Source organism: Seriola aureovittata, chromosome 22, assembly GCF_021018895.1.
Source record: "Seriola aureovittata isolate HTS-2021-v1 ecotype China chromosome 22, ASM2101889v1, whole genome shotgun sequence".
In the NCBI taxonomy this organism is placed as follows: domain Eukaryota; kingdom Metazoa; phylum Chordata; class Actinopteri; order Carangiformes; family Carangidae; genus Seriola; species Seriola aureovittata.
The window spans coordinates 4,787,947-4,800,425 of NC_079385.1; the positions used below are offsets into that span (position 1 = coordinate 4,787,947).

The 12,479-nt window shown below is 41.3% G+C and overlaps 1 protein-coding gene across 2 annotated transcripts in view; it reads left to right on the forward strand.

The window, feature by feature from the left end:
- The first annotated feature begins 1,421 nt into the window (after positions 1–1,421).
- The window catches only part of ptprz1b (protein tyrosine phosphatase receptor type Z1b), a 71,595-nt gene continuing 60,537 nt past the window's right edge, over positions 1,422–12,479 (forward strand). Inside the window, exon 1 of one of the 2 annotated variants that reach the window (XM_056368072.1) lies at positions 1,422–1,731. In XM_056368072.1, the coding sequence (XP_056224047.1) occupies positions 1,668–1,731 (64 nt within the window). In that variant the 5' untranslated portion in view covers positions 1,422–1,667. The remainder of the gene's footprint in view (positions 1,732–12,479) is intronic. The other variant, XM_056368073.1, reaches the window with a different exon arrangement.

Consider the following 12,479-nt stretch of genomic DNA (forward strand, 5'->3'; position numbering starts at 1 on the left):
TGTGTGTGTGTGTGTGTGTGTTATATAATACTCCATAAGAGCACTTTTTTCCTAGTAATTTTTATGTTCTATTCTTTCTATTTTTGTCTGTAATTACACAGACTGATGTTAAAATCAACATGTTGCTATTCCACAAGCCACACACACACACACACACACACACACACACACACACACACACACACACAAGCTTATGTCCTGGAAGCACGGAGGCAGAGAGGATATTGTAACAAGCATCTGAAAAAATGTTGGTCCAACAAGTGAGACAAGGCTCCCGTCTGAATTAAAGAGGATTATCTCTCTTAATTTATGCTAATTAATGCACACAGAGTAACGAGAGCAGCATGTTATTGTGTGAATGAAGCCTGCCTCACACACTCCCGCTCTCACAAACATTTACGAGCTTCCACAGCTGTGTGTTATTCCACCATTGAAGCCTGTTGCTTGTGGAACTACACTCATTCTTTTTCACCACACACACACACACACACACACACACAACACACACACACACACACACACACACACACTGAGTATTATGCCATTGTGTACTTCATGGGAATCTTGTAGTCCAACCATCACACACACACACACACACACACAACACACACACACACACACACACACACACACACACTGATTCTGCTGTGGGACCGTCCTGGCTTGGTTGGATCTACATTCTTGCTCCATTATGTGATTCTTCCTCTGCTCAGCAGACCAAAGAGGTTTCTTCCTGATTCTCTTTCAAGTAACTCAAATGAAACCTCTCATGGAAAAGCACCAACATAACAAGATATAGACCTGTTGACTGTCTGGTACCCAGCAGTAAGATTAGAGATGTTATTGTACCTGTTGTTTACTTCCTATGATGTCACCGCTGCTGTTTACCTGTAAGGACCTTATTTGTTATCCTTATTTCCTATCAAGCACTTGTCTTGTTGTAATAATCAGGTCGGATTGTGGAAATACGATAAAACACAGCCCATCATTCCCTCTATAAATACTGTCACATGATCATCACCATAGGAATAACATTTAAGGTAACTCAGCGTAGAGCACCCAATGGTGAATATTCAGTGACAAATCTACCAGACGCTGCTGCATGGTATAGAATTATCATTACAGGGACACTGTTGGAGATGAGGTGGTAAAACGCACATAGATACGCTATTGTTTGTAATATCAGGACAAGTTCATAGTAAATAGTGTTTTTTTACGGCAGATATTATAAAGATACCACAGGAATATCATATGAATCCCACACTGCTGCCCTGCTAGATAACAGCCACTCCATCACAGCCGCCCGCTGCAGACGCACACTGTGTCCCTGGAGTAATATCATAAGAATATTACAGGAGTGATTTCCATTAAGGGCACTGGGAGGCGCGCGCGCCCAATCCGCCTCTTATTGCTATACGCGCGAGTGCGCGTCCCTAATCATCCAACCAGCCCGCGAGACTGCACTCCTCAAACCAAACCCAGCCGAACCAAGCTGAGCCGAGCTGAGCCGAGCCAAACCAGTCCGAGCATTCAGCCCCTGCCGCCCCGCACAGAGGCAGCGGAGGAGGAACGATGACCTGGTAGCGCATCTTTACGCACCCGACCCGCCGTCCGTCCCTCAGAAACCCTCATTCTGTCTCTTTACGTTTAATTCTCACGCCGACACTATGGAGACGGCAGTTCCCAGGACCGAGCTGATCATTCCCCAGCTGCTGCTATTCAGCCAAATAGGTAAGAAACTGAGAAAGAAAAAAAAAATCCCGATTGAATTGCCTGTGGTGGCTGACATGTGATGCTGTGGACGTTTTGAACGCTGTCAAAGATTGAGCGGTGCGTCTGTGTTATCCCCTCGGAGATTCTGCACACTCCAGAATCTGCAGTCGGCGCCAATGAAAGGTGAATTTTACACGTAAGATGACATTTGTTCAAACACGCGTTGCCTACGTGGAAATTTGCTCCTACAATATGTTCCACGGCTGAATGTTCCCGTCCGCTCAGATTTTGTTTGAAGTGAATCCTCTGCAGTGCACGCGGGGATTTCTCTAACCATGATCTGAACATGCTGAACCATTTTTCCAAACACAAGTTGGAGTCTGAATGAGATGCAGTGTTGTGTGTGCAGTGTGACGATGCTCTGTTGTGTTCTGTGCTCCCACAGCCTCTGTTGAACTTACTTGATGAAGGCGTTTATTCATGTGTTGCTGGCGTTTCCTTCAAAATCTCAGCTGGAGTTCCTGCAACAAAACGCTCTAATTGTCCCTTTAATACATATTTTCTATACTATATATACTATTGGATGCTGAATATCCATTTTAAATTTACCATAGCTCTTCTTAAAGAAAAAGCTTTGGGAAATTTAAGTCCACAAAGTTTTAGGCATGTAGCTCTAAAACTTCTCAGGAATCACCTGGTTGATTTTTTTAATACACTATATAGGCTGCTGAAGTGTCAGCACAGCAGATGTCAAATCTCAGATCCTCCCACAGACATCCAAGAGTAGAGCTTGGTTCTAATTTGAGTAACTGGGTCGCAGATGGGGAACTAAAATAAAAAAAACAAACAAACAAACATAATTCCTTTACATACTGTTTGTGTACTAATTCCCAAAAAGAAAAAAAAACCCAGCAACACACACATTGTCCTCCAGTCAGTAACAAGATGAGTCATCACTTCAGGTTTCATCAAAACCAGACTAGTGGAGCAGTCTGAGATTTCCACCTGTTACTATCACCTCATCATCAGATCAGTCAGTGCAGGCTTTTAACATAATGTCATGCCTTTACATAGTGAGTCCTCCAGAGAGCGCTGATGAGTCCCACTCGGTATACTATAAAAATGTCTGTTATATTTTTATGTTAAGAATATTAGCTGATGTATTGGTACCAGATTTTAAATCCTCGAATATTGATATTGGCCTCAAAAGTAAAAAAAAAAAAAAAAAAAAGATCTTAATTCAAACTATAAAGAGAGCCATATTTACAGTATCATCAGCTAATCTATGTGAAGTTTTGTCCAGACTCAAGGACAAAGCCTTTTTCACCAAAGTTGAAAATTAAAATCAGAAATCTGTTGAGGACTTTGAACTCTCTGAAGGAGAGCCGTCTGCTTCTCGCCATCTTCAGTCCGGCTTTGGTCGACGTTTTGGTTTGACCTTTGAGAAATCAAATCGCACGCTAAAATGTCCAGCATTGACTCTTAACGAGGTTATCTTATTGTTCAATCAGAGAGCAGGAGATGAGTCTCAGGACATGACGTTCAGGAAGCGTCAGCGATCAGAGGTTTCTAAATGTTTTCGTGTCCTGAACACAAACCTGCATGTCCCTATTTGATGAGATTTTGTGTGGTCAGATTAACTCAGATGACTCTGTGAGGCTTTTTTTTTTTTTTTTATATTCTTTGACTTGGTGCAGAAATAGACAAATGGTGAAAGATTTGTTGAGTGAGCTCTGTTAATGTCTTAAACTTTCTGTAGCTCCTAATCGCAGATCTTGTTTCACAAAGTAAGTAACATTTCCCATAAACACAGCTGGCTTTGGCTTCATCCACTGTCACCAGAGGCAAAAAAACTGTCCCCTGTTATGCTGGATCCTAAATTCGGCTCAACTAGCCTGAGATCATTTTTTGGTGGAATCTTTTAAGCGCTCAGTGTCTGTTTTCCTGGGGCCTGTTGCACAAAACACCTTGAGATTTCTACTTAAGTATAACAATTTCTCCTTAGCTGAAGGAGTTACTTAAGGATGTTGCACAGAATCTCTTAAAAGGTTTCCATAATTAAGGAAAAAAAAGTTAAGGCTTTTGCAGCAGTGAAATAGATTTTAAATTCCACTGTTTCCATGGAGACTGTTGTTTTGCTTCCATTAGCACCAGTAGAGTGATCTAACGCCAGACGTTCAGACCAATTATAAGCTGACTGCCGGTCAAATCTGTGATTCCTGCGTTCCTCATCGTTCATGGTGTCCATTTGTGTTCTCCCACTCTTCCTGGGTTGTGTTCATTTTCTTAATCTATCACCATAAACTCAGCCCATGTTGCAGTCAAGATAGAGTCAGAGGTACCTTTAGTTTTTTTTTCTTTACCTTATATGAACAACGGTTGGCTCTGCTGTGAAGCTGCAGCCGTCGAGTTAGTTTCAGAGGACGTCGATTAACTTTGGCTGCATTGTTACAGCTCATGCAAGTTGGTTATTTTCCTTTGAGATGTTTGTGTCAAAGATTCTGGGTTTTTGTTGTTGTTGTTGTTTACATACACAGAGAGAAAAAGATTGTTTCCTTCAGGGAAGAGAACAAGAGCATCCTCCAACCATCTGTCCTGCAATATGCCTGGACGCCACTCAATATCACACACCAGCACATCCTCTTACTTGGCCCTTTTCAGTCATGTCTCCTCCATGCGAACCCGACTTACAAATCTCTGTGGTGATTGGAGTGCACTCGTTGTGACTTTGTTCTGCCAGTGAATGCAATCTTCGAGCTGGAGTCCTTCTCTCTACCATATGCTTTTTCAACAGCATGGCTCCCTCTGTACATTATACATCATGCATCTGACTTCTCAGGGGCTGCTCACCTGCTGCCTGCCATTCCATATGTGCCGTTCTGCAGGAAGCCGGGGGGGGGGTGGAATGCATCCAGTATTTTGACAGTGGATACATGTAGACTCACAGCCGTCAGAAGTGTTAGAAAATCCCCGTAAGAGATCTAAAATGAATGAGATTCAGCTCAGCATGACGGTTGTATCTGTGTGCATCTCTTCTTCTCTGGTGTTCGTAACACTTGACTCCAGACCCCCAGACTTCAATTTGTTCTATTCAGCTCTCCAAACAGGAAATTGCTTCTGATGCTTTCGGACAATAATTGCTTGTGTTTGTTGGTTGTTTCCTGTTGTTAGCGGTGATACATGTACTGTCCTATCAGTCCGCATCTGATGACTCCCTGTTATGTTTTCAGGGGGTTTTGTTGCAAGGATGTTTTACAACCAGTGCTCACGAGGCTTTTGTCTCAGTGTCTTAAATGGCAAGTAGTCTCGCTACAGTCAGTGGCACTATTTAGATGTTTTATTAGTGAGTTGTTTAGCCACAGTGATTGAATTGGAAATGGTAGCAAATGCTGTGGAATTAATAGATTGGAGGTGCATGGTGATTGGTTAGCTGGAGCGACACAGCCTGCAAGCCATTGATCATTCAGCAGCTCAGTGGGATCTATACTGGAGTATACAGGCACCATTCACTGTGTTTGTATGTGTGTTTACTATACAGGGATGTGCTAGTTCCAACACTCTCACCACTGTTAATCTTATTTAAATTCCTCTAATGATAAACAAAAATCTCAGCATCAAATAAGTAGCACACACTAATACATCTCCTCAAGAAAAATCTGGCCAACATACGACCGTACCCAATGTGTAATAGCTAATGTGTTATGTTTAATGTGAGTTCAGTGATCGCATGTTCTCCTTGTGAGATACCATCTGGCCACCCAGTGCACTCGCAGCATTTGAACCAGAGGGGTTTCATCCGGTGGCATAATAGGATGCCTGATGGTGTAATAGTAATTGCCTACAAAATACTGGCACACACACATTCTGGCACACTCGGCATACTGAGTGTGTAAATCCATAAATAATATAAATAGAGCAGCGATGACAAACAGTGAAATACATAGTAAATACAGTAGGGATGAAAGTGTCTTGAGTTACAGAAAAGTATGCTTTTAAATGTATCAGCAAATTTACATACGACTAAACCTGCTACAGAAACAAAAAGCTGCCGACAATATATTATTTGTTAATTGGTGGCTTCACTTTCATTAGTGAATATAACAAGCCCCTACCATTGACTGTAAATAAAGATGGACGTGGCCTCCATGACGTCACCCACAGGTTTCTAAAGAGCGGTTTTGAAGCTCAGAGTGACCTGCTCATCTTGGCAGTGCCCGACTCCCAGCTAATCCGAAAATGGGAAAAGAGGCGGAAGCGTGTGGGGAGCCAAGACTTGCGCATGTCGGTTTAATAACCGTGGCAAGCATCAATAGCACAGCTGGGCGTCTTGCTCGAAGGCTAACCCAAAGTTAATTCATTTGCTGGCTAATTAGCTAGTTAACGAGCTTAGCTAACAAGCCAAGTATGACGAGTACAGATACTGATACCTGCTATTTAGCGTTAACATATAAATAAAATGATACTAAAATTTCGATCACCTCACAAAACAGGAGCACATGTTCTGTTCATCAATTAACCTACAACAAGTCAAATTATCTGTCTGATATTTACATCAAAAATCCTCCAAAGGACACCGACACCACAAACACGGCCGAGAGCTCACGTTCACTGACTGAATTAGCTGAGGTGATGCCGAGCAGACAGCTAGCGGTTAGCCACCTATGATAGCCCCCACCTGCTACTCAAAGTGACCACGCCCTCAATTATGCATAACCTTAAGCCGTGATAAAATGTAGACAGGTGAGTTATAAAAGAATTCACCCTCGTACATTTGTCACGAAGGAAGAAATTAGCTGTAGAGACCAAAACTGTTTTTTATACCAGGGTGTAAACATGTTTATGTCTGCTGTAAATTTTGACATTTTAACATGAGATTCTGTGGGGACTGACTCGCTTTTAGAGCCAGACTCTAGTGTTCATTCGAGGAACTGCAGTTTTTTGTCATTTCCGTATTGGCTTCAGTTTTCAGCCCTGGAAGTTGCTGCTTGGTCTCTACACTGCAGTCACGTTAGCATTCAATCTGAATTTGGAACACATCTCACAAGACACTTAAACTAGGGACACAAACATCCGGGCTTCTTATCTACCAAAAAATGTTCCAATAATAAACTCAGGGTATCTGCTGCTTTTTTTTTTTTTTTTTTTTTTACCAAATTTAAAATCTGTAACAGCTTGAAGCTCACTGTGTGCAACTCATTGGGATGAGTAAGACAGTTATTATACTCCAGGATCTTGTAGTAAGGGACCACAGTGACTGAAAAAATTTAACTTGATATAGGAAACAGTGAATTTTATAATGACATTGACAAAGAAACTATATCAAATGGCGATTGGCCTCATTGAGTAACAGGACCTGGGATATGATCTGATGCATCCCTTACTTTAACAATGTTTTAATGGATTAAATACCACAGTTAATTTGGATCTTGCTGACTATCACTGTAAAGCTGCATAACAGGCAACTTTTTAGCAGAATTGGCAAATCATCTTGAAATCCTCTGGTGTGACACACTAAGAGACTGGTCTGTTAACTCAGGGACTCTGGCACCAACATCATATATCAGTGTCGAAGCCAAAGTGTTCACTCATATTCTGTGAAGCACCACTGTTCATCTCAGTCTCTCTATTCTCTACTCCTCTGTTTTGTGACTGTATATAGTACATGAGATATAATTGTGTGTCTCCTTCCTTCTAGCTTTAACTCCATGCTTAAGATGAGATTATGTGTGCACTAACACACACACACACACACACACACACACACACACACACACACACACACACACACACACACACACACACACACACACACACTCGCGTGATGGAGTCAAGCTCTGTAAACCAGCCAAATAAAAATCTTCACTGAGGGAAATAAATCTTGTTAGCAAGATTTTCCAAAGCCTTCTTAACTGTCTGGTTTTAGCGGAAAAAATATAATCAGATTTCTTTTTTTGGCACTCAAATTTGAGAGGTGATGATATTGTAGTAAAAAGTCTCAGTCTAAAATGTCCTAATGCAACTTGTTAAATCATCAGAATGAGGCTATTCTTTTTAATTTTGTAGAAATTGCGACTTTTATCTACACCAAACTTGAATGTATTCTGAGTACACTGATAGAAGTGGGTTGCACTGTTATCATCGCCACAGTGTTGGCAATGCTACAAACCACAGATGTTACATTGAATAATTGATTTGCTGCTTTCTACTGTGGTATTTTGTCTTCCTTCCCTCTGTCTCGCCCTCTCTCTCTCTCTGCTGCGTTTTCATCTGGCCTCTCCATCTAAAGCATTTTATTCATAAGTGCTCTTATTCTTTAATCCACTTAGCTGTAGTCTGCTCTCAGTGTGGCAGCGTACGGTCACAGTTATTTTAGAGCCGGTCTGTGCCACAAAGACAGCTGGATCCCTTTGATGCTGAGCCGCCCGGACAGGAAACTCCGCTCAGCGAAACACTTATGTCACTCAAAAGTTTGTTCAGTAGTTACCGTGGCTGCTCTCCTTAGCAGGGATTGGTAGACGTACAAAGTCTCAAAGGTAAAAGTGGAATACTATAATGGGAAGGCGGAAATCCACAGAGCAGATTTAAATATAAGCCTAATACTGGTAACAAACAATAAGAGTTGTTTGCACAGATAAATTGTGTCTAAAGGTTCCAGGTTTTGGTTTTTCCTTCTCCCTTCTTCCTTCCTTTAACTTCTTCACTTTATCCCATCTAACTGTGAAAAGTTTACAGCCTGCTTTGGTGTAGAACAGCAACATTAGTCAGCTTTCCAATAGGGCTGAACAATTAATTGAAAGAAGATGGCACTCCTCTGCCACACAGTTGAAAAAACGAAATATCTCGGTGTTTGGCTTGACATGTAAATCCCATATTAATCATGTCCTACATAAAGTCAACTATGGCATCAACATTTTACATCGTTCAAGAAACTGTTTTACACTCGCTGTCCATAAAAAAAACTTGCCTCGCGGCTCATTCTTCCATTCTTTGATTACTATGATGTTATTTATCAGAATGCTTCACTTAACACAGCATACATTACACTCTGCAGATTTGTCCTTGGATGTCCATTTACTACCCATCACTGCTCAATCTATGCTACATTAAACTGGCCATCTCCGAATATAAGAAGACATATACACTGGCTTCAACTCACATTTCAACTACCCATCGTACTTATAACAATATCTTGTTCCCCTCACATCACAATACCAAACTGGACACTCTGATCAGCTCTATTTCTCTGTCCCTCATTACAATAAAACTTTTGGTAAAAGAGCTTTTAAGTTTAAATCCCCAACTGATGAGACTTCCTACTTTATGATACACCTGTCACTTTGTATTCCATCTGTTTTTACTTGTGAATTACTTGTAAATCATCATATCGTTCAGCTCTAGTTTCCAATGGTGACCTAGGGTCATGTGGCAGAAATAGAAACTTCTCAAACATCTCTTGCAGCATCATCCAGTTCTTCACTGTTGAATCACTAAATCAACACATTTTGTTAGAGCTTCTGAGTTACGAGGAGGAGAGTAAGTGGTGTAATTAGCTATGATGTGGATGAGTGTTCGGAGCAACATGAACATGAGGCTCAGTAATAGAGAAGTGTATCATGCAGCTAATGATGGTTTGATAATTTCCTATTATGACTTCTACATTGGAATCCATTGTAACACAGCACACTGCTCTGAATCCAGGCAAACTACAGATAGAGTCCTCCGCAAAGGAGCAAGCTGAAAACCTTCCAGAGCCACTTTTCAAGGTTAAACAGGAAGTTAGCATTTGAGGCTAATAAGATACAGTAGACTTTAAGTGAAGTATTTCTTTTTGTTTTGCCCTCCTTTTTCCCCTTTTATTTTAAAACAACATAGCAGAACATATCAGAAGAGCAATATTCACAAAGGGTCATTTTAAATACAAACCTTTCTTTAAGAGCTGTCCTGAAGAAATGTATTGAGGGAGGACCACTCTTTTACAAATTCATCTACGGTTCCATTAAATACACTGGAGGTGCGATCCCATCGCCTAGTGGTTCCCTGTGAAGTGGACTGCACACGGTATTCATTAAGATTCCAAACTGTAGGGAGCAAAAGGTGCTCAGTTCGAAGGGAAGCAGAGAACAAGAACTGAGCAACCGTTCATCAGTTCGCCAGAAGTTGACAAGAAGATTACCCATCAGTCATTGTGCCTCGCAGGTGCAGCAAAAACGACGATGGACAACAGCTTGTAAATCAATCAAATCACATTTATTCACAAGTTACATACATTTAAATAGAATGAGTTTTTGTAATGGTGTCAGTTTTTGTTTCAATATATATTCAGTATTTCATTTCAGTAGTGTTAAATGTCCACAGTAGCAGCAACATGTCTCTGAGGTGTTTACGTCACCAGGATGACGCATGAAGGAAGGAGGATGTCCAATGAATGAGAATGAAGGAATTTTGTCGAAGGAAGTTCCCTTAACTGATATTCCCTGAGCAGGGAACAGGAAGTACTGTTAATGTACACTGTGGATCGGAACGCAACCAACCATCTTTCAGAAAATGTGTTTAAATACACGAGCTGTTCTGAATGGCCGCAGGGAGAGGGACGAGATGTAATAATCACAATCAGTTTTAGAACAGACATTTTTGGATGCAGCCTCCTCAGTTTTGGTGCCGCAGAGATGGAGGTTCAGATGCCGTTCGACCATCTGATAAGCACCTCAGTTGGAGCGTGGTTGATGTTTAGCTTTCCCTGGAATAACGACCACTATGCCAATGAGAGGTAATTGTGACCTTTCAGTACTTCCTGCCTGAGGAGTCAGGTATTAATAGTAGAAAATAATGGTTTGTCTCTGATATCTTTCCTCTGTCAGTCTCTAAAAATGTAGTGGATATAATTAGAAAGGGAAGGAAGGAGGATGGTTGGTTCCACGGAGGAACGACTAGAGAAAGAATTTAGGAAGTAAAAGAGGATAACGAGTGAGGTAGAAAAGGAGCATGGCACGATCGCAGTGAACAAAAGGTGAAAAGGAGAGGAAGAGTGAAACCAAGTCACTGAAACCACAAAATGCCAATGCTCTCTCGGCGGTCTCTCCAGTTGAGGAGGTCTGTCTGAAGTTACAGCGGCTGACAATGGCCGTCTGTCTCTGTCCGTGCCCACATACAAAAGCCACTGTTGTGTTTTTAAAAGGCTGGCACCAAGGACTGAGGCTACCGGAGAGGGAGAGAGTCCTACTACCACTCGGCCGGCCAGCTGATTGGCATGTGAGACTTTTACATGTACCAACATGAACACACACATACAAACACACACTTCGGCCTTCACGGCAGTTCCTCACAAGATATACATTTAAAGTTGGAGAAGTGTTAAAGTGATAATCCGACTACTGACCTTAATCTAAGTAAGAACTGGACACATCTGGTTAAATGAGCAGCGTATTTCATTCATATTCATATTTCCATCCTATGGAGCAGAGCTTGATTAATGAGTGAAGATGTTCCCTCCGCAGTGCTTCACGACCGTGGGGTTTCTCTGTTGTATAGTATTGTTCTTTCTGTCACGGTGCTCCTGTTGTTCACCCCTGTGGCTGTTGTCTTGCAAATTTTGCAGACACTGATTCAAAGCCTTTGTTTAACATCTATAGACCTACATCAGAGGCTCAGCCCGGTGCACTGCTCCTGTGAGCTTGCCTTGTTCTGTTGCGTGATGTTGCAAATGCCGTGCGTTTGATTATTACTTGTCTGTTGTAGAATATCAGTGATGAAACACTGCATAATATTTAATCCACTAAGACCTAAGTCTCCCTCTCAAACCTCAGCACTGTTTGAAAACAACCTCCTAAAACCGGAGGGTTTTCTGAGAAACTTGACATTCACTAAAACCTTTATCTCTCAGACTCTGAAGCAGATAGAAACGTGGTAAAAACCATCTGAATCCTCAAACCTTTGACCTTTATTTTTAATCATTGGCTTTGCCTTGTTAAGAAAAACAAGCACATTTATCAACATTCACAGTTCAGTTCAACATTTTTAACGTGTATTGAATTTTTTTTTTTTATTGTTGATGAACATTCGGGTAAAAGCCAAATGTTTAAGACCTCAAATGGTTTTTATTTCATGTTTCTGTCTCCTTCAGAGGCTGAGAAATAAAGGTTTGAGTGACAGCGTTGCATCAGGTGAATCTTTACCTCTGCTGGTTTGCCGAAATCCAGGTAACAGCCGTACCCTGCTTCAGTATTGCTCTCCTCGTGCAGATCGTCAGCCATTGAACGAACCGCGACTTTTTTGCAAAACTTTTTTACACCGAAAAAACAAACGAAATATATTCCCCATGATTCACCTTACTGTAACGAATTTCATCGATCACAAGTCTTAAAACGATGAAATCGAATACTAAGTGTGTATGTCTGATCACTTTAATGATTTTCTGGTGTTGTATAGGATACAATGATGCTTAGAGCTGCACCAATTAGTTGATTAGTGAACTAATGACTGATGTTTTTTAAAGGAAAACCGCCAAACATGGTTCCAGCTCCTCAAGAGTCAGTTTATTCTGAATCAAGCCATCACGTCTTGCTCGTTTCCAATTAGCGTCCACACTGACACCAGTGATGATATATTTGCAGTATCCTCTGAGTTGGGATGCCCTTTCTGTTGTAACTCCAATTTATGACTTAATTTGAATTGACAACGAGACATTAAACCAAGTCAGGGAGCCAGTCAGACAGAAAACAGGAGCATTTGTTGAAGTTCGTCAAGTTTAGATTTTTTTTTGGTATGTG